Source organism: Rhamphochromis longiceps, linkage group LG15, assembly GCF_057381845.1.
Source record: "Rhamphochromis longiceps isolate RC_006_pf linkage group LG15, R_longiceps_female_GT1.1, whole genome shotgun sequence".
In the NCBI taxonomy this organism is placed as follows: Eukaryota; Metazoa; Chordata; class Actinopteri; order Cichliformes; family Cichlidae; genus Rhamphochromis; species Rhamphochromis longiceps.
The window spans coordinates 416,683-444,307 of record NC_140571.1 but is presented as its reverse complement, the minus strand read 5'-3'; the positions used below and the strand labels follow the sequence as shown (position 1 = coordinate 444,307).

At 44.8% G+C, this 27,625-nt stretch overlaps 1 protein-coding gene across 10 annotated transcripts in view; it reads left to right on the top strand.

Annotated features, from left to right (window-relative positions):
* Positions 1-27,611, top strand: part of disp1 (dispatched homolog 1 (Drosophila)) — a 124,512-nt gene extending 96,901 nt beyond the window's left edge. For 6 of the 10 annotated variants that reach the window (XM_085381824.1, XM_085381822.1, XM_085381825.1 and 3 more), the window contains 9 exons: positions 435-1,068; positions 15,896-15,925; positions 16,265-16,388; positions 17,873-18,000; positions 21,818-21,912; positions 22,137-22,234; positions 22,325-23,914; positions 25,169-25,432; positions 25,518-27,611. In XM_085381824.1, coding sequence (XP_085237950.1) covers positions 476-1,068; positions 15,896-15,925; positions 16,265-16,388; positions 17,873-18,000; positions 21,818-21,912; positions 22,137-22,234; positions 22,325-23,914; positions 25,169-25,432; positions 25,518-27,311 — 4,716 coding nt within the window. In that variant the 5' untranslated portion in view covers positions 435-475 and the 3' untranslated portion in view covers positions 27,312-27,611. Of the gene's footprint in view, positions 1-434; positions 1,069-8,881; positions 9,558-15,895; positions 15,926-16,264; positions 16,389-17,872; positions 18,001-21,817; positions 21,913-22,136; positions 22,235-22,324; positions 23,915-25,168; positions 25,433-25,517 lie in introns of those variants that run through there. The other 4 variants (XM_085381828.1, XM_085381830.1, XM_085381829.1 and 1 more) reach the window with 2 other exon arrangements.
* Positions 27,612-27,625: the final 14 nt, after the last annotated feature.

The window sequence follows — 27,625 nt, the reverse complement described above, 5'->3', positions numbered from 1 at the left end:
GCAAACAGCTGGTGAGTGCATTCCCACCTCAATCAGGGAAAATGTGTTTGAAAAAATGAAATGCTCAGACAAATCTGAGTTTGTGAAAAAGCTCTCCACCACTTCACAACAATATTGCTGTTTGGCCTGAGTGTATTAGTAACTTATCACGATACCTTATCAGCCTTTTGCCCCACCCCAGCTCTTCGTGGGAAAGAGACTGTCCCTTGTATCTCCATATTTAGTAGACTGATAAGACAACGATAAAGAGAAACATTAAAGGACTCCTTTAAAGGCTCATCAGTGTGTATGCTGCTGCAGTGACACCGACAGTTGTAACAACTGCATCACATTCTGAATGCACGTTGCAATGCTAGAATCGAAATGAGAAAAACTAATAGTAAATTGTGGTAAGTGAGAGAATGACCACTAAAATGTACCATCTCCCTCTGCAGAGGAGTGACGGTGTCCGTGACCGGCCCGCTGGGAGAGGACGATGGCCCTGAGCGATGGAATTGGCGACCCTCTGGCCCTCAGCAACGGTGGGCAGCATCCTCTCAGTGGACACGCACCTTCAAACATCAGGACAGCAGTCAGCAATGGCCAGGACCCTCTCACATGCGACCCTGCTAGTGACTGTCTGACAGCAGGAGGAGATGAAGACGCAGCATCAAAGCTGCAGCAGCAGCCACACACTATTCAGCGAGTGAACAGAGCGAGCCAGAACGGTGGCGTGCCCAAACAGAATGGTTCCCTGAGGAGTCTTCCCCCAGCATCGGCCGCCTCTTCTTCTCCTGCCGTCGCCGTCAGAAGCCACCTTCCCTCCGCTGTGCCCCCGTCCTCTTCCTCTGCTGCGCTCTGCTGCCAGCACTGTCACTTCCCCTCCGCTGTGTGCTGCCCTTGTGGCCGGCAGGAGTGCCCGCTCTTCCAGAGTCCAGGTCCCGGCTCTGTTCCCCACCCAGGGACCGGTTCATCCTGCCCGTGCTGCCTCTCTGCCTGCACGTACCCTCACCCTCATTCTCTTCACCACCACCATCAGCAGCGCTGGCAGGAACACCTTCAGAGCCAGACACAAGCACCAGGGATCAGGTAGTTTTTCTTCTTTCCCCCCTCATTTTTCCAAAACCTTAGTCCGGCCCCTTTTCCACGAATACCTACTCGGATCGACCGGCTTTCCGTTACAATCCAGTGTGGGTGCTTATCGTCATAGCAACATGTCCGAGCATCCCGCGACATAGTTAATATGCGACACGAACGCTACAAAAAATGTGGACGCCGAGGCGGGAATATACCTGCTGCTCGGTCTGTGTCTCTCCGTCACACTCGGGACCACGGCAGTGTTTTTGTTGCCGGGTTTCAAAGCTGGCAGCTTTAATTTTTGTGAACAAGACGCTCCCGTGACTCATCGAGTGTAAAAGAAACTGTGCTGAGTCGATCCTAATGGAAAAGAGGCTTAAATGATCAACTAGTGCCGCTTTGTGTGTTGCCTGTGCTGGCCACGCACACGTTGCTGTTTCCTGCCCTCGTCCTTGTTTGTTGACTCCAAACACACTGTTAGTCTGAAGGTCTCACAGTTTTTGAGGCCCCCCCCCCCCGCCTGTGCCCCTGTGCTACATGCCAGATCTCTCAGACTGGAATGCAACACAAAGTGGTTATGGATGTTGGGGACTCGTCATGTCCATCATTAATATAAATGGACTATAATTTTAAGTGTTCTCCTGAGGGCTCAGTCTGTGCTTGAGTTGTCCTCTTTGGCGTACGCCCCTTTACAGCCGATGGATGACGACCAGTCGCTCAGATTAGGGTTCATATTTGACGTTTTTGGGTTGCAAAGTTGGTTTACGTGTGTTTTTTGGTTTGCTGGACTCTTCAGATTTGTCGTATCAAAATGTTTCAAGCAAAGATAAGACGGGAAGTTCTCAGGTTTTTCCTTAACCCGCCATGGACATGTGGACTCCCTGTGCCGGGAGTGTGCCTTCTCCATTTGAAGCAGGATTTTTACATTTGTTGGCAGCTCCTTCCTCAGCTGATCCATATTTAGCGAGTTGGCTCTTTCCCTTTTACTCCTACACTGCAGGCCTATCCCACATGTGAAACTGGAACCATTCAATGCCCCGTGTGCTCATTTGCATAATCCTATATTTACCAACCCAGCAGACCAGGGCGGGCAAGAGGTGAATTTTTGCTGAATTATTTACTCATGTCGGCTCCCTTTCCACGGTTGCAGGTCGCTGTGGGGATTCTCTTTACTTCTCTTTACTTCTCAACGTGGAATTTTCCTCACTCAAATAAAGTCACATCCCCCGCTCATAAGTTTCATTACAAAAAGAGAGACGTTGTGGGTGGCGTTGAAAGATGAGGTTTGTGTAGCCTCAGTGGGTACACACACTAGACCCTGGGTGGGCACAGGAAAGCAAAACACTGATTGTGTTGCAGGCGTTTAGATGCATCTGCTGGCCTCTGTGGTTCTGTCCTCTGTGCTTTCTGTTACTGTTTCTCTCACTCCATTAACTCTCACTATATCTTCTTTCTTGCCCCCCCCCCCCCCCCCCCCCCAAATCTTTGAATTACAGACCCTGGGGGTGGGTGTGTGTGTGTGTGTGTGTGTGTGTGTGATTACACACAGGAAATGATATACCTGTCTCAGTTGTGCCGTTTTGTCCTGAACCCAGACGCTAACAACAACCTTAAGCATTTGTCTCCTCTTTCTCTGGTACTGCTGGAGTTCAGTTGTAGTTGTGTAGAAGTCTTCTCCCAATACGTTTGATCATTTGGAGGCACGCAGTCAGACAAGATGGTGTCAGATATCGTTTTGATCTGCCAGATTAGCCTCTGAGGTCACAGCACACTCGCGTCTCACACAGAGTTGTAACGTCAGCGCTTCGGGGAATCTTTTTACGTCTGTTTCAAAACAGGGGATTTTTCTGCCCCTGTTCACGGCTTCACAAAACATGAATCCATGTTGTGAGATTAGCCCGTGCTTTCTTTTCTAATGTTTCTATTTTGAGAACGATCAAAAGCCTTTGTTTTTTTTTTTTTTGTTCGTGCATGGATTCAACCAAATCTTTGGAGAGGTCCAAGCACAGCTCAGCAGCAGTTTGGGTCTGTTAGAAGCATTAGGAGCATGTTTGTGTCTGCGCTGTAAGATTAGCTATGTAGCCACTTTGTGTGGTTTAATTAAGATCGAGCAGTAGCACGGCGTCCTTGGGAATGGCTTTCCCAGTCAGGACCAGGCCTGCTGACAGGTTTAAGGGACTTTCTGTAAGATACAGCAGTCGAGAAGTCAGTTGTATTTATATAGCACTTTGGTCAACAGTTGTTGTTTTTAAAAGTACTGTACGATAAAAGAATCTGATAAAATTTAAAAGTAAAATAAAAGATAAGAAAATAATAAGAATAAAATAATGACAGACTCATACAGAATTAAAAGGCAAAGAGTAAAAATGGGTCTTTAAATGAGTTTTAAAAGTATCCAGTGTTGGAGAGGTCCTGATATGTAAAGGCAGTTTATTCCACAGTTTGCAGCAAAAGCCCGATCTCCTCTGTTTTAATCTGGACCTGGGGACAACTAGAAGCATTTGGTCCGCAGACCTCAAACATCTCGCCGGAGTATACAAATTTAAAAGATCAGAAAGATATATATATATATAGGAGCTATTCCATGCAATGTTTTACAAACAAGTGTCAAGATCTTAAAATCAATTTGAAAACTGAGGCGAGTATAGGGGATGTGTGCTGCAGCATTTTGAACCAGTCGGCCAATAGATGACGAAGTAACACCAGAGTAGTAGCTCTACAGATATGTATCGGATTCAGCACCACATACGAAAGTGACCCCGATCGGATTTGTGCCGTTCACACTGTCACACCATGATCGGATATGGGTCGCATAGGGTCAGAAAAGTCGGATTGGATGAGCTTTCGCCTGCAGTGTGAATGTAGCCTTAGTGACCAGAATCCAACCAGCTGCTCCAGTTTTCTAAAAGTCTCCATAGGTACGTGTAGGAGGAGGCTGCAGCTGGTGGAGCTTCTCTGAGCTCGGCACAGTCACACCAGCGCTGCACCTGCAGCACGTTCTGCTGGTCCTTCAGAGCAGCTACCAATCATCTTTGAGGTTATAATTGCTGCCAATCAAAGCTGGGACACTTGGGCCAACACTACAGTGCAGTGCTGTTCTCGCTCTGCAGTGAAACCGTCATCACGAGGGAGAATGGTCGTGTAGCTTCAGGGCACCTGAGGTCCAGCTAAGCTGCTTCTGCATCCATGACCCAACAACAGCAGCCGAAACAGCTCAAGCATCCAGGGTCACTCTGAATATTTCACCTCTCTCCTCTTGTGCTCCAAGTGCCGCTCCCTTCTTTACCGACTCCTTTCTCAACCGCTCCTGTTGTTTACGGCAACCGCAGGTTTGGCTGAGCTCCGTGCCTGGTAGGACTGCAAAAATTCCCGCGTCTGTCTCTCTCGCTCTCCCTCTGACGCCGCCTCGGAAAAGGTCAGCTTTTATAATCTGGAGCGAGTTTGAATTTTGTGGTATTTGTATACTGCAGGTGGTTTGGTTGCTATGACACCTGGGAAAACGCCATGAAAACATGACCGTGAAGTGCAGACCAGTTCATCGGGTGTCATTTTGGAGCTTTATCAGCTGATTTATCAGCTGATTTATCAATCAGTTATCTTCAGTGGAACAAACGTCTCTGTCCAGCTTTTATTTCTTTGCAGTATTGGCAATTTATCACTCTCCACATTTTTCCCTCTTCCTGTGTTTTTCTGTCAGACAGCTGCAAGCCTCAACCAGCAAAGGTCTGTTTGAAAGTGATCCATTTTCTTGGTATTTCAGGGTGTCAGCTTGATGAGGATTAGCACATTATCAAGAAGAACAAGTGTTTGTAAGGCCTTTGTGGTGCCTGTTCCCGAGCTTTGTCAGCTGCCTCACCAAATAAGGCGCGTTTGTGGGAATGTATCCTGTTTTTGTGTTTGAACACTGTGTGTCAGCCTTTTTATTCAGTCTTCACATAAGCCTTTTACCCTCAACCTTAATGTGCAAGAACTAAGAAGCTGGATCGTGCAGTTGTAACTATTTTGGCTGTTTTTGGCTTTGTTTTATTCACTCAATATTAAGTTATTAGCCCATGGTACATGATACACCCATTTCAAATGAGACGATTGCTTGGCATGTGTGTACATTTTGTGGCTCCTGGGGCGTTTCTGAAAGCTCTGTGATGGATGGGGAAGATTTCCGGGCATCCTGTGTGTCTAATCCTCTCTGTACTGCAGCGGAGCTACAAGCTTATCCCAGGATACATGTGTGACATATCAGGACTGTACACAGTAAACCTCAGTGCAGAGCAGGCCGATATGACCAAAAATATTTATCACGATATACATTTGAAAACTTGCGATAACGATATAACTGACGATATAATTGACATGAGACAAAATACTTTACAACTCCACAATTTTATTAGTGCAAAAAACCATCAATGTATTTTCACTTAAACAAGCAGCTGTTTTTTATGTGCATTAAAGTTACACAAAGTTACCTTGCACAGCATGTATCACTCTGCGAGGCTCCGCCTACGATAGCCGTAATGCTCCGACAATCCATCAAGCGGAGGTGCGGCTTCGTAGCTTAGCAAAGTCGTACTGAAACATCTGACAGATTTTCGAGCGCCGTGTACATAAAATCGTCTCGAGGTCAGTAAACACAACCAGAGTTCATACATAAGGCACACGGGATTATAAGGGACACTGTCTGATTTTAAGTGCGCCGTATTTTCCAAACAACACGGTAATAACGACGGCCCGCTAGCATGCGCTACCAAAAATAGTGCTTTGTTGTGTATCTGACGGGCGAAAGCTAAAACAGTTCCACACCAGTGAAGCTGCAGCATTTTTACAAACCAGTTCAGGTTCATCTGTTTCATTCAACGATCTGTTGTCGCCCTTCTCATTCTCCGTCGCCGCCATGCTTTTTCTGCCATGTGCGTATGAAAACAAAGGCGCTGTGCACGCGCGTTTTACCCATATTCTATCGCCATATTTCATTTTCCTATCGATGCCCAACATTATACTGGTATGATATGGCCCAGCCCTACTGCAGATGTTAGTATAATGACGACAACACACACACACACACACACACACAACAAACCAAGATGCTGTTATGGTAGGACCATAAGGTTCTAGCTCTTCATCCAATAGCAGGAGGGGGTCATAAATGCAAACCTATTTTAACGAACTGCTGAACGTCATGGACAGTCTTAGCTCGCCTAAAGGAAAGCATAGCAGACCTTCCCACTCGAAGGTAGAGGCCATATTTGCAGGTGAAATATTAAACATATTTGCAACAGCCTGAATGATCTTTTCTAGCACTTCATGTCTGACAATGTGTCAGGTTACAAATTATATATGAATAATTTATATTATTTCAAACAATATCAACGCGGCCTAGAGCTAGAATTACAGTTTAGACCTTCACGTAGCTAATCACACAGGGGTCCAATTTCACTGCATGTAACGTGGACGTGTGACATTGTGAGGTCTTCCCCTGCCAAACATTAGACTACTTTAGGGCAGCACAAATCAAAACCTTGGTAGACCTATATGTAACTGGGCCTGCACAGCACAATGGAAGGAGCTGGAATGCCAAATATCAGCTCATATTCACCTACAGTAGGTGAATATAAGCGTCAGAACCACACAGCTTCATGATCCAAGCCCTGGACTGGACCGCTACAAACATCTTGGAGAAAACCAAACCAGGGAAAGACTGATAAGGTGGAGATCCTACAACCCTGAATTCATCCCAAATAAAACTGATAGTCGATTTGAGAAATGGGAAGATACAGGTTTGATTAAATATGGGACTGCTTTGAAGATTTGAACGAACAAAGACTGACAAATGAAGAGTTGGCATAATAAGCAAAGGCTTCAGCCAATACCTTTTGATTAGCCTTGTCTCCTGCTTTCTTGCTTTGTGGTAGATCTTTGTTCTGTATTCATTGAGATATTTGAATGCTAATCAATAAAATCAAAATCAAAGACAAATTGGACATCATATACCGGACAGACGCACGTGTGACATTAGAAAAAGCAAATCCATTATCATTCAAAACCTTGTATTTAGGTTTTTGTCTTCAGGCTCTGGGAGCAGGACAGACATCTAGGATGTCATTCCAGAGCCTGTCTCCAGCTCGGGGGTCATAAGCTCTGGTGTTGCTGTTACCACGGCAACCACTGTTACCTTCACCATATCCTCTCTCAGCTCTTGATATTTCTTAAGCTTCTCGTGTTCCTTCTTCCTGATGTTGTTGTCGCTCTCACACCCACACAAATATCTATGTATACATTTATACCTCGGTATACATTATACATGTATACCCCTCGCCTCTGCCAGTGCGCCCCAGGGCAGCTGTGTGTGTGTGTGTGTGTGTGTCTGAATGTAGTGTAAAGCACTTTGGGGTCCATAGGGGCTAAGTAAAGCGCTATACAAATGCAGGCCATTTTACATTTACACCAAAAGGAGAGTATACCGTGTGCAAATATACATACCAGATGTGTTGATTTACTCTTGTTTTTCCTTCATAATAAAGTGTGTTTGAAACAGGCAACACCCATGTGGAGATGAACAGCCCGTTTCTTGCTCATGTTTCCTCTCCTGCATTTTTGAACTTTTGCTTGGAATTTTCCAGACTCCCTCCCCGCGTCGCAACACTCTCCTAATGTGAATGCACACTCGCAAAAGCACAGTGTCTCTGTGTGAAGGAGCTCAAGGAACAGAATTTGACTTATTACGCTTCCAAGTGTCATCTTTGACCAATGTAAAACAGAGCTAATGAACACAACTTGTTTGCCACGTTGCACTTCCCAGCAACACGAGATATCGCAGCAAAGCTCCAGAAGAGCAACCCCCCCCCCCCCCCCCCCCCCCCCCCAAAAAAAAAAAAAAAAAAAACCCTACCAGACAACGGTTAGGAAATGATGAAGCGAGAAGAGTGATTGATGGAGACAGGAATGCTTGAGAGGAGGCACTCAAACAAATGGCGACCCTGGAGCTACCGCGTCCTCAGACGGCCCGGGACACAAAAGGATGGCGACAAAAGCACAGGGGAAACTAGACTGATGGTGCGGTGAGGTAATGATGGAAGAGGGAGAGCAGTGTAGAGTGAAAAATGAACCTCCACAAAAAAAAAATCTCGACATCGCCCTTTTTTCTTTCACTACCTTGTCTGTTAATGAATGAGATCAAAGAAGGTCAAAGCAAAGCTCCAGGCGGTGTCTGAGGCAGCATAAGATCACATCTCAGGGGCAGTGGAGGAATCGGCATAGGTAAGATTCAATGTCAGAGTGATTCACATGGGTCATTAAGGTGGGCCTGTTTCTCCAACCTCCAGGTCTGCATCATTCTGAATCGTCTTCCTCTGAGCCGTGGTCCCCCTCCTCCTCCTCACTTCACTTTGTTTTCAGTTTGTTTTGTTCTTACTGGCTGCAGCTGATGGATCCAAATGTAGAGCATGAGCCATTCTTTGATTACTTTTACATTTATCTCATCATTTTAAATGTTTGCATCTTAAAAAGTGTGCACATAAAATAAGGAAAACCATAATCTGTCCCTTGTAATGTGTCTTTAATTACTTGGAAAACCAGTGTAGTAAACTAGCCGTGCTGCCAGGTATCGATGCTGCAGTCAGATTTGAGTCTTTACATCAGCAGCCATAGTAAAATAAGATGCTGAACTGTATTGCCTTTGCCTGTCCTCTCTTTCCTGTTAAGGTTCTTGGTTTGTACCAGCCTTTCTATTAAACGACAGCAGATTAATGACTCGTGTTTGCCTTAAAAAGCTTCTCCTCACTGTGAATGAGAGGCTTCAGGATTTTCTTTGAAAGGACTAGATCTGTAGTTCATCTAGCTGCACAGCGACAAAGTGTTTTGATAAAGATTCATTATAATTTTCATTCCTCATGTTTGCACCCCCCCACAGCCTACTCATTCAGGAAGCCATACTCAACAGATGCCTGTGGTAAGAAGCTGGAGGATCAGCAGTTGCTGGTGGGAAGCATTGGTTCCACCTCTGGAGGACTAATAGGAAAGCCTGCTGGTCTCACTGACCACACAGACCCTCTCAGCTGCAGACAACTGAGCGGTGTAAAGTTGGCAGGTTGGGAAGGACTTGTGGATTCAAACTGTCAGATTCCTCCTGGCACTGCCCTCCAGCTATTGACAGGTTCTGCTTTTTATTAGAAAGAATACGAATGACAGTAATGATGTAGGATATGAAGCTCTGTGCAACAGACAGGCCTGCGTGCATCTCCGGGTGTGAGGTTAAAGTGATAAGAATGAGGCGAGGAGCAGCCACAGTAAAGACGTCGCACTGACTGACAGCTTAACTACAGCCACGGTGCTTAAATCCCACATGTATGCTTGGAATTTTTGTGCGCCAGTATTTCACCTCCAGGAATTCAAGGGAATGGCAGGTGCAGCCAGAAAAGGCCACGCTCACCAGTGGAAGCAGTCATCCTGCATCCACACATGCAGATGTGAACACGGACGTCTGCTTCAAGTCCTCAGGATCAGAATCAGTAAGAGGGCAACAGTTAAACCCATTACCCACACGACCAGAAACCACTGAAAAAAACATGAAAAGTTATGTAGGTGTTTTTAAAGTGCAGCTTTCAGAAATGTCTGGCACTAACTACTCCACCATGACCACTGGCATCTACTCACCGCTAACACCGTTATGCTGCTGCAGCCCAGGCACCTGCAGTAGCTGTTGGTAAAAAGCTCACCTGCTCAACCAGGTGAACTACAGCAGCGCCCAGTCTGTTCATATTTTGAATACCGAGTGAATACTGCATATTTGGCTTTTTAAAATGACAGTGCAAACTGGTTCCATCAAGCGATTTCAGCGTGTTAGCCACGCCACCTGTTATGTGTCACATCAGGTTTTTCTCTGGATAAATATTCAGAGCCTCTGTGCTAAAACAACTTTATGTCAAGAACATTTGAACGGTTCCCTGACACAAAAGGATCAATCAGTTAGGATTAAAATGCTTTTTTTTTCATTTATTTACTTGACTAAATAATTTTTGCTCAAATTCCCAGTGTGATTATTAGTTGGCTTATACGCAAAACCTCTTACTGGGACTATTTTATTCCGTGCAGGAATACACACTGCGTTGGGGAAAGAGTGAATTACAGTCTGATGTGTCAGTGTTGAAATGATTGCCTGGAAAATGAAGAATGGAAAATGTGCCGCAAAATCCTGCTGCCTGCAAACCAAACGCATCAATAAATTGTTATATTTTCAACTGTATCATCACAAATATTATTTCAAATTTCTTGGAATATCGCAGTGTGGTCTTTAGGCTGTATCGCCCACCCTCATTGGCTCATACATCTTTTTTGCTCTGTTATTGTTTCAGTGATTCAAATCATAAACAGATTTTCCAAAACATTTGTTTACATATTTACCTACTCGTTGATGCTTTGTCTAACTCTGTTATGCTCAGCTGGCTGTTGTGGATGTGCCAAATCCACAGCAATGCTTCCAGACGTGTGCTGCCAACGGGCCACAGGTATCATAGAGCGCCCTCTGGTGGATAAAACCCTTCGACATGGTTGAAGGATGTTTCTTCCATCTTTTTTTATTTTTTTTATTTATTTTTATTTTTTTACTGACACTCTTATTACTGCTTCACTCAGTGAATGGGTTAGATGCAGAGAGCAATTTCCCCACGGGGATCAATAAAGTATACATTATTATTATTATTATTATTATTGTTATTATTATTATTATTATTATTATTATTGTTACATCCAAGTGAGTCCATAACGGCACTTGTCCTGTGGTTGCTGCACTTTTTCCTCCCATCATGCCTGGTTGCGTTTCCACCATGCGATGATGAGACGAGGTGTCCCCGACTGACCTCAGTCTAAACTTAGTTTAAACAGCCCAGGCCTGTTTCTGTGTTTATTGGAGGCCTGTTAGAAACATGATGCCCAATGAATCACTGTGTTACCACTGATGCTAACTGATGCCTTTTTTTCTCCTTGCTTTCTTATCGGTCTGTCTTTGCAGACGTAAAAGCAATGTGTCCACTTTATAGCACACAGTTGGCTGCTCTTGTTTGGTATTTCTCTGATGTATGTGAGTAATGGCTTTACAAGTGTTTACAGTCTTGGATTTTATTATCTGTTTACTGCAACACTGCTGGGCTAATTTCCACACGCGCTCATTTCCAAGCTTTCTAAAAGCTGAACTTTAGTGTTTGCATATAAATACAGGCTGACTTAAAGCACTGATTTCCACTCATTACAATTATTTATCTGTCACAAAGTTTCCATTCCTTACGCCCTCTGAGCCTCGTATCTGTTTACAGTTGTGTTAATGTAATCCAAGGCTTGACACAGTATTCTTCTTTAGGCTGAGTTATCGGGCACAGTGTGGTATTTTTCTGCCCAGCTAGTCTCATGATGTCATTTGAGTAGGAGCACTGGTAGCCGGGGCCTATTTCACGGCTAGATCGAGCCTCTAATTGAGTGCAGCGTTCCAGCGAGGCACTAATCAGGGCAGGGCGGGCCCAGCAGCCTGATGGCTGACACTAATTGTTCCTGCGCCGACTTAAAGGCCATGTTTGTGAAATATTTAGCTACCCGTCTGTTGACAGTTAACTCCGTCCTCTGCCTCTGAACTCTTAACCCCTTTACTTATTATTTTGCTAGTTCCTGTCCAGTTGTGAAGTGCAGCGAGTTTGAGCACAAATGTCAATAACAGCAGTGCACAACGTGGCCCTTAGAGCTTAAAACCAGCAATCGCCTCACATCTGTTACAGTGCGCTCCAAGATCTCCGTTTTGGACGAACCCCAAAAGATTTCGCCATGCTCCTCCTCGCGCGATTGTCTGCTTCCGTCTGGGATGAGCCAGAGCCGTGGTGTGTAGAAAGCCGTCCCTCGGTCCCCAGCTGCTTCTCTGTCAGCGCCGTGCTGAGTGAGCGGCGGGCCGTCTGTGTTTACCTTATTAATTAGCCCAGTGATCCAGAAACACTCTCCCTCTGGTAAATAGAATAACAGTGAAAGGTTACACGGGCGGAGGAGAGGGAAAAGGAAAATAAGAGAGCAGGCAGCAAGCAAAGGAAGAAAGGGAAGGCGGCATGGTCAGGAGGGACCAGAGAGTCGTGGAGGAAGCCTGATGTGGCAGGTCAAGGATTTAGGTGGTTTTTGTTCATTTTACAGATTGCAGTTCTTGAGATCATGTTGACCCCAGCTTGCCAGTTTCAGTTTTATAACAATGGCATAAATTATTGCTGTGAACTGCATAGATCAAGAATCCATCATCTCTTGTCTTCTTTAAAAGCATCCAAGTATGCTGTGCAGCTTTCCAATTGGCTGAAATGAATTCAGATTGGAGCGTTGCAGGCCAAAATTCAAAATAGTCCATTAAGTAGACAAACAGACAGCCTGACAGCGCTTTTATGAATCTGCTCCAAGTGTTTCCGATAGCTCGACTCCTCCATCTTGGGCCATATCTGTGTCCTGGGGTCTCCAGTTCAAGTCCATACATGGAAAGCCAAGAGACGGCGCCCAGTGAAATGAATTACATTAGCAATACAGAGTTTTCCCTCGGCTGCGTGTTCAAAGAAGGGCTGGGGAAACGTGTCTTTCATTAGGTACTGCTGGTTTAAACCGGGTTAGAGGTCACTTTGAAAGCTGAAGGGGAAAAAGTCTCTAATATACGAGAGCGAAGAGCAAAGGGAGGAAAACACATTTTAATTTGATCAATTAAAAGGAGCTAATTTAAAGCCATTGCTTCAAATGGCTTAATGCTATGAAAACACTCAGGTCCATCTGTGAGTGGACTTTTCCTGGTTAACACTATTGTGACACAGGCAGTAGATCCAGTGAGGCCTTGCTGGATTGGACCTCTTCCAACTCATCCGTGCTCGATCCGTTTGGGATTTGAGGAGTGTAGAGGCCGGCTCGATGCCGTGGGCTCTGTGTGGTGCTGTTTGCAGGGAGCCCGGAGCATTGGAGCACAACACTGCATTGTAACATTTCTTTCCCCAGACGAGCGTGAGTGATGGCCTGTTTGTGTCTGTGCATACCTGTGTTGGCAAACTGTGCTCTCAGCTTGTGCCACTTGACATTTGGCTGCCATATAAAAAGGCCCAGTGGGGCTTTAAAGGGGATTTACAACCTCCTTACAACCCTGTGGAGTAAAATTCCTCACCTGTCCCGCGAGTTCATTTGTGGTTCCCATTATGACTTATCTGACTTTGATGGGGGGACAGACACCCTGCTTGGATCATGGGGCCATGTCGCTAAAATCAGAGTGTTGTCAACTTGATTAGCTGCACAAGAAGGTTACCTCAGAACTCACTTCCTGTTTCTTTGTACCATTAGAGAAGTAAAGTAGGGCCACTTAACTTCCAGTAAAGATGTGAATCTATGATGCACTAAAAATGTATTTACAATCCTTTAAGCTTCAGGTTAAAGCCGTGCATTGATCTTTCCAGAGACTTTTCTGGCAGAATGGGTAATCCAGTCCCTCTGGCCTCCAATAAGGACTCTGCTCATTGATGTAGTCACGGTCCTGATCTCCTCTCGACTTGTCATAATTTTAACTTGTGTCTGAATGTGCCTTCATTTGGCATCAGTGTGCAATAAACAGCTCTTTTAAAACGACTGATTTTCATGTCTTTTAGGGGTGCAACGATACACAAAATTCACGGTTCGGTTCGATACTTTGGTGTCACAGTTCGATATTTTTTCGATACAAAAAAATGTTCATGCTTTTTTAATTTGTCATTTATTAAAATTCTAAATATATATTTTAACTCAAAAGTACAGTTTTTAAATTGAATGTTGCTGAAACAATAAAGTAATAAAAAAATAACCATCTGATGGAGAAATCACTCATCTTTGGAAAAGAGTTTATTACAGAGAAATGGCTCTTTCAAAATAAAAGCTATACTATACGCTTCTTCTGGGCTATATTCTCAGCAGCATATTAAACATATCAGGTCCCCATAAGGAGAATCCTGTGCTAACGGCTGTCTAAATGACTCGGGTAAAGTTTGTAGCATGCGTGCTTGTTGTTTTGTCTGCTTCCACTTGTCTTTGCACTAGGATGCTGTCGGAGTAAATGTGCAGTCATATTCGTTGTGTTCTCACTAGTGCTGTCAGCGTTAAGCTGAAATGACGTTAACGCCACAACACGGCAAATCTCCGTTAACGAGCTACCGCGGATCTCCCCGTGCGTGGGGCTGGACGGCCAACACGTTAACGAGCTAACTGCGCTAACGCACTAGTTCCCACCATGTAATTGAGCATTGCGTGGCACATCCAACATACTGTTTTACTTTAGTCCATGACGCGCTTACCTTCAGGGTCATACGTCACATGAAAACCAAAATAGTTCCAAACGCCAGATCTGAATGAGGGTGGGGGAGGTTCAATTTGCCATGTTGCAATGAGCTTAACTTCTGTCTCGCTAGCTTGCGCTGGGCTCAGTGGATCTGCGCTCGACAGTGCAGCCTAGGCGGAGTAGTCGAGCGCAGATTCACTGAGCGCTCAACACAGACAGCATCGTCAGAAGGAAAGTTGATCAAATAAATTAAAAACTTTGTATTGTTCGATACATATGCGTACCGAACCGAAAGCACTGTATCGAACGGTTCAATATCGATACGAGTATCGTTGCACCCCTAGTGTCTTTGGGTAATATCGGTTTCTTCTTCTTATTGAATATCGACATCTGCAAGTGTCAGCCATGGTAAATATCAGCTGAAACCAGCTCTGATAACGTGACGTTTACCTGTATCAGTTTACTTGTTTATGTCATGTGATTCATTTATTTATTGAGTGTTCAGACTTTGTTCTGTTTGCCCGTTTTTATTCACTCAGCTGTGTATGTTCATCCCAAAAAAAAAAAAAACCCAACCCTGCATCTTTTTTAACTGCGAAGCTTCAGTTTAGGTTTTTTGGGAAGCTAAAATCTCCAACTCTGGCTGTTCCGTGTGTTTTCTCCACACAGACATGTGTCTGTCTCCCGTGAACCCCTTTAGCCTTGATCATTAATCTCCTGTAGCCCCACTGTGATCAGGTGGTCGTATCTGATTCTGCCACTTCCTCTTCCCTTCCACCCAGCGCGTTTGTTGCTTCTCTGGCATACCGGACGCTCCCCCCACTGCTCCCAAAAGGAGCTGACGAGAATTCCAGATAGATCCCGAGCAGCTGAAGTATGTGTCTGTGGGCGTGTTTGGGTCAGCCACCAACAGGAAGCCTGATTTCACAATGTGATAACATGTCTTTGTGTGGAAGTGCAAGTTGTAATCCGAGACTTCCGGATTATCGGCGAGGGCCTGGTGTGTGTTGGAGTGCTGATTTATCGAGCACATGGCACACTAGGCTTCACTTGGCTTCAATGAAATTTAAAAAATGCTGTTTAGCAGTTATCAGGAACATTTGAGGCTTTATTTAGCTTCACGCTGACATCCGTTTGTGTCAGGATCAGCCAGAAATTCAGGATCATTTTGAGCCCAGCACAAGTTCTCAGGTCGGCGTCGGCCTGCAGTTTAGATGCTGGTACCTCGCTCGAGTCGTTAGATTTCGGCGTGTGGCTCGTGTATATTAGAAAGAAAATCCCTGTAAGCTTGTCTGTCAAATCAGAACAAAGTTTGAAAAAGGAGCAGAGAATTATGAGACGTTCAGCACAAAGTGGTTTTGACAGCCATGTCAGCTTTAATGTCTTCAGCGGTCCAATATCCACGCTGCGCGCTCCTGCTGGAAAAAGATAAGCAGCACATGATGGAGAAAAGATGTCCACTCTTTCTCAAGTCTCCTCCAATATGTTTTTGATTGGTTGTTGCTTTGACTTCAAAATATAAACCTGATTTATCTCCCTCTCTTTGGTTTTCAGCCCTTCGATGCCTTTTCGATTTCCCAGAAGGTAAGACCTGCCAGAAACGCTCAAACTTCTCCTCCTTTCTTTATTTCTGTCATCCATCCATCAGAGCTCTACTGGAGCCATCATTCCTCAGTAGTGAGTCACGACTTATTGATTCACTTATCCTGCAGTAACTAGCAACTTGGATGTCCTCATTTATCCATTAACCTACAGTAAAATCTAACTCTTAAAGACAAGACATGTTTTCGTTTTCTCCGTTTGTTCCCTCAGTGAGTGCTTTTTCTTGTTTCTCCTACTCTGTATGTAATCAGAGGCACATGCTGTTTGAAATCAACTGTCAAAGGACGTCTTGTCATCAACTTTTATGTGTCTTTTTCACAGCTATGCTGAGCTAATAGCTGATTGGCCAGTGGTGGTGCTGGGTGTGTGCACGGTGCTTATTGTGATCTGTGCCCTGGTGGGCATACTTGTGCCTGACCTGCCGGATTTCTCTGACCCACTGCTCGTGAGTACACTACTCATTGGTCGCCTTTGTAGATGACGGTAGCCGTCCTCTTTTCAGTGTGTAGTACTGTATTTTCCGCACTATAAGGCACACTTAAAATCCTTTAATTTTCTCAGCAATTGACAGTGCCCCTTATGTATGAATTCTGGTTGTGCTTATTGACCTCAAACCAATTTTATGTGGTGCACGGCGCTCAAAAATCTGTCATAAATGCTTCAGTATAACTTTGGTAAGCTACGAAGCCGCACCGCTTGATGGATTGTTGGAGTATTACGGATGCCGTAGTCAGAAGCCTTGCGGAGTAATCTGGGTCCTAAACTCCGTCCGCTTCAGGTCCCAAAGTCAAACGATCACTGCGGCATCACCGAGAGTTAAAAACTGTCTAAATTCTTTCATCTTTAATAAAATGATCAGCGTTGCTGCTTTACCAGGTGTAACTATAAAGTTTAACTTCCAGGCATCCATGAAAACAGGATTTATTACATTTAACAGAGTTAGAAGTTAGCAGGAAGTTAGCTCGCTAGTTTCCACCTAAACACGATATTGCATGTTCTGACTGAGAGATTTCTGAAGCATTCAAACATACAGCTCTGCCACCACTTCCAACATAACTGAAGACAGGAAACTAAACAGCAGTGACGTTTGTAGGGTTACTGAAGTTGGACTAGCTGGTATATAATGATGTGCTACGTGACCGCTAGCAACACAGCTATTTTAGCATAAACACAGTGAAACTGGAGGATGAACGCCAACTTTTTTTTCCACTCGATAAAAGTTAACGTGAGGGTTCCTGATGGTTAGAGACAAATGCAATCGCATGGCAGGATGCTGTAAACGGACCAAACTTCAGTCAGGAGAACAACTGAGATAATCCATCCACAATACGAGGTTAGTGATTCATATACTGCAACAACATGGGAATAGAGCAGCTGATAGAGAATTCAACATTAATGAATCAATGGTAGGGAAGTGGAGGAAGCAAGAAGAATGAGTTGAGGAAAGTTTGACTTATCTGACTGTTTTGTTTCGCTTAATGCGCCTTATAATCCTGTGCGCCTTATGGTCTGAAAAATGCGGTACTCATGTTGTACATAGAGACGCACTCATGCAGGCTGATCGGTTCTATGTTGTCCTGTTATGTTTGAGTTTAGTTTGCCAAAGCAAACTAAACTCAAACATAACAGGAGTACCAAGAAAGCAAACATGAATTTGACTGTTATTCATGTTATTTCTAATAACTTCTAAATTTCCATACATATTTTGATTAAATAGTTGAGGGTTTGATTTTGGGGGAATATCAGTGAATATATTTGATTTTTAAATCGCTAAAAATGTGTGTCGGGCTTAAACGTCCTGTATTGGCTGAGCGTGATGAGAACTGTGTGATAATAAAATGATCAGTTTGCCTTAATACAATACATTTCTACAAGCATAATCATGTCAATTTCTGCTGTTTTATTTCTGGTATCTTTTTTTCCTACAAGGGCTTCGAGCCACGGGGAACAGCCATTGGCCAGCGACTAGTCACATGGAACAATATGGTGAAGAACACGGGCTATAAAGCCACACTGGCCAATTATCCATTCAAATATGCAGATGAGCAGGCCAAAATGTGAGTTTACACTCATCTGAGATGCTTTCTGAAGCTCCGTGCAGGAACATGCGAGAGCCGGTTTAGCAGCTTTTTTTTTTCCAAAGGCTGTAGAGTTTCTCTGTCTGCTCATCAAGCCGTCTGAAAGGCGATTGACATTAAACCTCTCATCGGTGGGTTCATCTGCAGATGTTTGCTTTAGCAGAAGAAAACAAAGATTTGTTGCACAAGTGTCGCTGCAGGAGGACAAATCTCACATTCACATGTTAAATATTTGTCGTAACCCTTAGTCCACGCTAAAATGTGCAGTCTGTCGATTGATTACATGGGCAGCAAACTCTGAAATACACACAACAGTTTTTTGTTCACTTGTCTGTGTAAAATCTCCTTCGAACACCTACAAGTTTAATGCACCTGCGAGTCTTCTCATTGAGTCTTTAGTACTCTCATTGTCACATCGTTGTGTCCCATCGACTTCAGTGTTCACTTTAAGATTATGGTTTTGACTTTTCGAGCCCTGCATGGACGAGCAGCAGCCTACCTCAGTAAACTTTGACAGCAGGTCCCTGCTGCATCATACGAGCTTTTCTGGCTTCCTCCTCAGACATTAGTTATAGTTTTCCAGTCAGACCTTTTACTTCTTTTTGCCTCAGCAGTGCAGGATTCTGTCCACGTCACCTCCAGGTAAACTGCAGCAGCACTGCCCTGCACATCTGAGTTTTCTGTGTCCACATTTTGCCATTGAGGGTCTCTTTGTCATGTTTGCCACAGCCACAATTAGCTGCAGGATTTCCTCCATAGCGTGTAGATCAAGGGATCAGACCTCTGGCTGCTGGAACATAGCAGAGCATTGCAGACCATATTCTGGTCTTTGTGGGAGACCAGAATATGGAAATGGAAAAGTCTATCCTGCTGCTTCTTCATCCATCTCCCCTCCACTCTCATCTTCAGATGGGTCAGAGTTGGAGACCGCTCTGTTTCTACCTCCTCGTTCCCCCTAAAAGATCATTCCCAGAGCCTCCTGTGTGCTGTAAAGTGTTGCCCTCTTCAAAGTAACTGCTCCACCATAAACTACCTGAGCCACAACCAAAGAGCCCTATTTTGTTTTCAGTGTCTTTGAAGCACTGAAAAGCTATCAGTGTTTATTATCACGGTCTTAGTTTAAACACAGAGTGTGGCTTTCTAAGAGAGAAGACTTGAAAGTGAAACACACACACACAAACGCACACACAGACACAGACACACAAACACACACGCGCTTTCTTTCTTTTAACATCATATACCACTGCAGGACAGCATGCTGAACGGGAACAAGAATTACGATGTAGAAAGATTTTTATACACAGCTCTATATTTATAGACAGGGTATCAAATCCCAGAAAAAACAAACACACACACACACACACACCATTGTCCAATATCAATCATCAATAGTGAGACCCACTTATTGTGTGAGTAACTAGGCAAACTTGCAGGAAAAGGTAAAAAGTGTAAAATGTTGCTTTCAGTGGTAAAAATTAGTGCCACCTGGTGGACACTATAAATATGAAACATTTAAAGCAAGTGGTCCAAAATAAAAATCTTTAAATCAAATAAATTTACATAATTTTCTTAGACATTATTAAACGTTTAATTACTTTTGAGCCTGTAAAACTGAAGTGACAGTGTAGAGAACATTATTAAACTGTTACTGGTTGAACAAAGACATTATAGTGTCTTTGTTTGGCACTCATGTCGTTGGCTTCCGCTATCAGCCAAGAAGAGAGGTCACAGGGGAGCGAGAGTTAAAGGCGTGGGGGTCAGAGGTAGAGTTGAAGGATACTGTTGACAGACCTGTCTGAATCTCCTCCTGAAAGAAGAGAGGGAATAGTCGAGGTTTGTCCATCCACGAGGTCAGCCTCTGCCTCCCGTCAGCCAGAGTCTGCTCACTAATCAAGAACAAGTCTTTGCATGTCTCTCTCTTTCAGGTCTTCGTGCACACATCAGACTGCAGATATCTGCTTTCTTAAATTTTACTGTTGCTCAGTTTTGCTTATTTGATGCATATCACCATATTCACAGCCATGTCACTTTAGCGTGATTAAAAATCAGTAGACCGTCTTTGATTCAGATTTAATTTTAAATTTTTTATGAGCAGATGCTGTGTAGAAACATGTAGCTAAGATTAGAGCCTCTAAAACAGCTCTGTTCTGCTGATTAGATAAAGTCTGTTCTCTCCGTCTCCCTCTGTGGACGCCTTTGTCTGTCTTGCGCCGCGTGTCTGTCTTCATGTAATTGTGTGCTTATCAGAAAGTGGCTCCTGCTTCTGTCAGCGAGCTCCCCTGGCTCATCCCCTCCGTCTGTCACTCTCTCTCTCTGACAGCTGCCTGATTACCCTGCCTTCCTCTTTTCCTCCTAAAAATGTGGCTCATTTAAAAAACTGATCTGCACGTCTCCCCCCGGGTGCCCTGCTCAGTCAGAGTTACCATTATGATTATTAGAATAATGACAGCAGTACCTCGCTGTACTGCAGAAAGTCATTTATCTGATTTCTTGTAGGGAGCTGCGATGACTGCTGCCTTTTCTGACACAGCAGCATCTGTTTGATTCATGAAGTCATGAATAAGAATTCTTTCTGGATCGTTTTCAACTTGGTACTGACTGATTATTATATTTGCAGCACATTTGTGCTACAAATATTTTTAGAGCTTTTCCTCATTTTCTGTCAGTCATTGAACACATTTAAGTACCAAATGACACATTTTTGCTCTCATTGTTCAGAAGGAGCTATCTGCTCTGACAGAACTTAACAGAAATGGTATTTCCAATAGTTCAACTGTAATGTTAGCTAGCTATGTTATTATAGACTCACTGGTCATTTTGTTAGTTACATTTAGCTAGTATCAGGTTGGGGCCACGTTTAGCTTCAGAAATACTATATTTCTTCTGGCTGTTGCTCACTAAGTGGCCCAAAGTGTGCCGAGGAAACTTAACAATATAAAAATGCCATTTAAAAAAAACAAAACAATGTAAAACAATAATAGGAATGTTAGGAATTAACTCTATGAAATACAGTTAGTTTTACAACAACAGCAGCCTCAAACAAAATGTCAATGTGTGTTTCAGGATAACATAAGAAGGACAGGATACTTTAGATGTTGTTATTGTGATCTGAAACTGAAATTTCTTGAATGAATCATTTGTTTTGTTTGTTTGTTTTTGTTTTTTAGGCATTTTGCTAAATTTGAAGTGTTTCTTTCAAGAAACAAAATGAAATCATTTGCATATGGCCTTCTGCAAAATCTGGTTTCATCCCATGATCACCATCTTCTCCAAGTCTACAAGCCTTAATGCACTGAGCTGCAGCCATGTGATTGATTGCTTGTTAATACAAATTTCCAGTCACAAAGGTGTGTCAAATAAGGTGGCCACTGAGTGTATACTGTTACAGTGGTGGATGATCATACAACTCGGACTGGTCTAAACACAGTCAGATAGTTTGTTTTGGGGGGGGGGGTCTGTTTTTTCCTACTCTTGATTCTTTCTGATGCCAAAGGTGATTTCATGCCCAACTCTGGCTGAAAGTGCAGAAACGCTGCCCTCCCGCTGTGCAAAGCTTCTGTTTGTGAAGAGTAGCCAATCACATATCTGGTTCAAAGGGGTGGGGAAGGAAACTTAACCAAGGGCTGATGATTTTATAATACTATGAGCTATGAATCACGCAAAGCTTTATAGATTACACAGAATGGTCTAGCACTTCCCAGTGAAATCAAGGTATTTTGTGTAAAATTCACATCCTGTTCAGCACCTTAGTTCAGTGCTTCAGATGTTTGCTTATTCTCCTTCTACTGTTTTCCAGTCACCAAGAGCCCAGGCGGCCCAAAGACCACTTTGACAGAGACAAACGGCAAGCTGAGTGGGACTTCAGTAAAGAGTTCTTCTGTGATGTGCCAGGTAAGATTCAGGACAATGGAGAACAGGAAGAATTATACTAGTCCACATTCCACACAGCTCCCAGACAGATTTATGGCTTTATATAAGGATGAGCAGGATAGTTGTGCTTTTTACTGTGGCTGATGGACGTGAACAGGATCTTTGCCAGATGGTCAAATAATTTTTTGTCTTGTATAAAATGGGGAAACTTGCTCTCCTACTTGGCTATGCCATCCTTTCTGCAGGTGACAGTTATTCTAGAGTGGTGTTCTCGTCAGCTGAAGGGAAGAACCTGTGGAGTATTCAGGCCATCAAATCCATGTGCAATCTGGACAACGCAAGAGTATGCTGGCATCATTCAAGTCGTGTGAATATGTTTTTCTGTTACACTTCTGCTTGTTTTCGCTTATTTATTCATTCTTTCCGTCCTTAGGTGCGTTCCCACCGGGACTACTGGAATCTTTGTCAGCGCACCAATGCTGACTCCTGCTGCCCCAGCTGGACGCTAGGTAACTACATCGCTGTCCTCAACAACAGGTCATCCTGCCAGAAGATTACAGAACGAGACGTATCGCACACACTCAAGATCCTGCGCTCGTGTGCCAAATACTATCATAACGGCACTCTGGGACCCGACTGCTGGGACATGACCCTGCGGCGGAAAGACCAGCTAAAGTGTGCCAGTGTGCCCCGCAAGTGTACAAAATACAACGCCATCTACCAGATCTTTCACTTTCTGGTAGACAAAGACTTCCTGAGTCCCAAGAGCCTGGAGTATCCTCCGCCTGTGCTCAAGTACAGCATGCTCTTTTCCCCCACGGAGAAAGGCGAGTCTATGATGAACATTTACCTGGACAATTTCGAGAACTGGAACGCCTCCGACGGCATCACCACGGTCACAGGGATCGAGTTTGGCATTAAACACGACCTCTTTCAGGACTACCTCCTCACAGACACGGTGTATCCTGCCATAGCCATAGTGATAGTCCTGCTGGTCATGTGTGTGTACACGCGGTCAGTTTTCATCACACTCATGACAATAATAGCCATCATCAGCTCGCTGATTGTGTCATACTTTCTCTACCGAATGGTTTTCGACTTTGAGTTCTTCCCCTTCATGAACCTCACAGCCCTCATCATCCTGGTAGGTATCGGTGCAGATGACGCCTTTGTGCTTTGTGACGTGTGGAACTACACTAAGTTCGATAAGCCTCACGCTGAGCTGGCAGAGACGGTCGGCGTGACCCTTCAACACGCGGCCCTCTCTATGTTTGTCACCAGCTTCACCACTGCTGCTGCTTTTTATGCCAACTATGTCAGCAACATCACTGCCATTCGCTGCTTTGGAGTCTACGCTGGCACTGCCATATTGGTCAACTATATTTTAATGGTGACATGGCTGCCCGCCGTGGTGGTGCTACATGAACGCTACCTGCCGAACATGTTCCTCTGCACTAAGCCTCAGCACCAGCAGACAGGTTGTTGCACGCAGATGTTCTGGGCCGGTCTTTGCCAAAAGGCCAACAAATGCCTCTTCACATTTTCGGAGGTGTCGAGGATATTCTTTGAGAAGGTGCTGCCCTGTATCGTCATCAAGCTCCGCTACCTCTGGCTCTTCTGGTTTCTTGCCATGACCGTGGGTGGGGCCTATGTGGTTTGTGTAAACCCAAAGATGAAGCTCCCCTCCTTGGAGCTGGCAGAGTTTCAGGTCTTCAGATCTTCTCACCCATTTGAGCGCTATGATGCAGAGTACAAAAAGCTTTTCATGTTTGAGAGAGTCCATCATGGCGAGGACCTCCACATGCCCATTACCATCATCTGGGGGGTGACCCCTGTGGATAATGGTGATCCCCTGAACCCCAAAAACAAAGGAAAGCTGATGCTGGATAGCAGTTTCAACATTGCCAGTCCAGCATCTCAGGTCTGGATCCTCAACTTCTGCCAGAAAATGAGAAACCAGAGCTTCGTCTTTCAGTCCGAAGAGCAGGACTTCACCAGCTGCTTCATCGAGACGTTCAAACAGGTCAGTACTGCATGTGTAATAGTGATATAGGGAGCAAACTCAAACCTCAAGAACCTTTTTATCAATAAAAAAATAAAGTTATTAAACCACAATTGATCTCCAAAACCAAAACGATTACTCTAAGAGTTGAACACATTTCTGATGTTGGTGTTCTCCTGCCGTTTGTTAAATTCTCACTTGAACTGATTGACTTCATCAGATTAAACTTTCTTACAGTCGGCTAGCATTAGCTTATCTGCTATATAGAAAAATGACTTGTTATCTGGTCTTTAAGTGATGACGCGTGAACGCTGCTTCCAGGTCCAAACTACTCTGCGTTTATTAAGGCTGTTGTGTTTTTAACATGCTTTAATGCTTTGTATCCTGAACGAGCCCCTAAAAACAGTCAGTGATCACTGTTGGCCTCGCTCGGTTTTTATTACCACTGTTCATTTCAAAGCTCAGTTTTTAAACCTTACGGTGTAACTACAGCCAATGCAGCAGTATATGAATGACTAACCTCATATTGTGGATGGATTATCTCAGTTCTCCTGACTGAAGTTTGGTCCGTTTACAGCATCCTGCCATGCGACTGTATTTGTCTCTAACCATCGGGAACCCTCATGTTAACTTTTATCAAGTGGAAAAAAGTTAGCGTTCATCCTCCAGCTTCACTGTGTTTATGCTATGCTAACAAAGCTGTATCGCTAGCGATCACTTTGAAAAGGAGCTTGGAAAGAAAAGCATCTGGACTTGTTTAAGTCCCAGATTTAAACCTAGTGGGAGTATCCCCCCCAAAGAGGGACAAAAGGACAAAACGTAGAGGATCATCAGGGGGTCCCTTTGTCCCTCTTTGGGGAGATACTTCCACTGGGTTTAAATCTGGGACTCTCCACCATTTCACCCTTAGAACTGAAGAAGCTTCTCGGATGAGAAGCAAAACGTCTTCAAACAACTTAAACAAGTCCAGACGTTTTTCTTTCCAAGCTCCTTAGACTACGATGACCTGGATGACTGAGAACCTTCACAGAGAACTGTTAGCACTGTTTATGATGAGCACAGAGAAGAGTGCTGGTGAGGAGTGAGCATACAGGTCACATTCTTCAGTCCTTCTCTTAGAATTCGTTACACAGGCTATTTCAAGACATCCGTGTGGATGGAAGTTTTTCATTTTTCAGTTGCAGTCCTTTTAGACATTGGCCATAAATGAATTAAGCCATAAAGTTTCAGAAAGCAACCCGACCGATTCTGGTTTACCTCTTCTGTTTTTAACAGTGGATGGAGAACCAGGACTGCGACGAGGCCTCTGTCTACCCTTGCTGCAGTCAGTCCATCTTCCCATACAAACAGGATGTCTTTGAGTTGTGTATCAAAAGAGCCATCATGGAGCTGGATCGAAGTACTAACTACCACCTTGACAGCAAGACCCCTGGACCTCGATTTGACATCAACGACACCATCAGAGCCATTGTTTTAGAGTTCCAGAGCACCTTCCTCTTCACATTGGCCTATGAGAAGATGTACCAGTTCTACCGTGAGGTATGCACAGCCCAGCATCACCTGGACACATCTCCACTGGTGAAACAAGATATTTTATAATGTTAGCAATGTCTTTCTGTTTTAGGTGGATGCCTGGATCGAGGAGGAGCTTCGCTATGCCCCAGCAGGCCTCAGCTATGGCTGGTTTGTGAGCAACCTGGAGTTTTATGACCTCCAGGACAGCCTGTCAGATGGGACTCTGATTGCTATGGCGCTGTCAGTGGCTGTTGCTTTCAGCGTCATGCTCCTGACCACCTGGAATTTCATCATCAGCCTGTATGCCATCCTGTCCATTGCAGGGACCATATTTGTCACAGTGGGCTCTCTGGTGCTTCTGGGCTGGGAGCTCAATGTCTTGGAGTCTGTGACCATTTCAGTGGCGGTCGGACTGTCCGTGGACTTTGCTGTCCACTACGGCGTGGCCTACCGACTTGCCCCAGAGCCGGACCGTGAGGGAAAGGTGATATTTTCCCTCAGTCGGATGGGTTCTGCTATTGCAATGGCAGCACTAACCACCTTTGTTGCCGGCGCAATGATGATGCCGTCAACTGTCCTGGCCTACACGCAGCTGGGCATGTTCATGATGCTGATCATGTGCATCAGCTGGGCCTTTGCCACCTTCTTTTTTCAGTGCATGTGCCGCTGCCTGGGGCCCCAGGGCACCTGTGGCCAGATACCGCTGCCCAAAAAACTGCAGTGTCAGTCCTTCACCGAAACCACATCCAGCAGCCCCTCGCCCCAGGGGAAGAGTTCTGGTCTGGCGAAATACCAGCTGGACTGCAAGGGCGGTGAGGTGGAACATTATGAGCTGGAGCCTTTAGCATCCAGTCAAAAAACTGAGGATAAACTGCACGAAGGGCATGATTCCAGCACTCAGCTTTATAACAGAATTCCTCCTCACCACCACGCTGCTCCTTTTTCAAACATTCATTACTCGAACACAGAAGCCGGTGAAAGAGGATCTGAGAATGGGCACGTAGCCACGCTGAGCACACCGTGCAGGTGCCAGTACTCGCAAAACACCAACTGCACATGTGGGGATCCTCATCTGCTTCAGCAGTGGAACCCACATTCCTGTGCGCCGGATTCTCGCTCCTGCCCTCCAACCTCTCAGCTCTTCCCCCTCTCAGGAAGCCCCCTCAGCAAACAAAACGCGACCCTTTTACCAACAAACCTGGACCCAGTCTACACACACGTGGAGTGCTGTATGCACTACTTCCACTGTCCACTCACTCATTTCCACCACTGCTCACAGGGGAGATTGGTGACCCCCAGGCAAGGAGCTCCCCACACCTGTCACTTCAGGAAGCACTGTGTTCATACTGCGGCCCTGCAGGCGGCCTCAGTAGGAGACCAGAGATTCACAAGCCCAAAGCAGGACGCTGGCCCAGATCCAGGACCAGGACCTGGCTCTGATTCTGAGACTGCTGGAGAAGTCGTAGTTCATAGGCATGAAATGTCATTACCTGACAGTAGCCAAAATATCAGCACCACAGCACAGCCTCAAAGCCCCTCCCCCTCTGCAGGCTCCTTACACAAAAGCTGCCATGAATGTGCAACGGACACCAGCCGTTATCGTGGTGATAACCACACACCCACCACAAGAACTGAAACAGCAATGCACATGGATGTTTGTGAAGTCCCTGGCAACCAGGACAAACCTGACAGTATTCCCGTCACACGGGAAGAGATCGTTAAGACATGCAAGCGGAACTCAAAAAGAGAGCGGGCGGCCTCTGCCTCTCCAAAGAAACTCAACTGTTTTAACAGGACGTTGAAAGTGAAATGCAATTCAGCGTCAGACGTGCCAAAAAGCGAAGCCAGCGTGCCTCCTATTGCAATAAGCACCACTAATCCCTCTTCTGAAAGCTCATGCTGACAATAAGTGAAGTCAGTATCACAAACCAAAAGTCCAAGAAATGTTGTGCAATCGTACAAGGTGTGGGATGTGTTGACCAAGTGCCTCGGTGTGTTTCATGAAGCACGGACTCACTACATGTATTCAGTTTACAGTTTTCTTTTTGTACTCACCAGCGTTTCAGATGTGATTGTTGTTTTTTTAACAGTGAAACAAACACTACTGATGAAGCTGCGTCATCACTGTGGGACGCGAATGGTCGTTTTTTTTACTTTTCAAACCGGCGTCGCCAACAAATGTTTTTAAGTCGTGTGTTAAATACGTAGCAGCCAGTC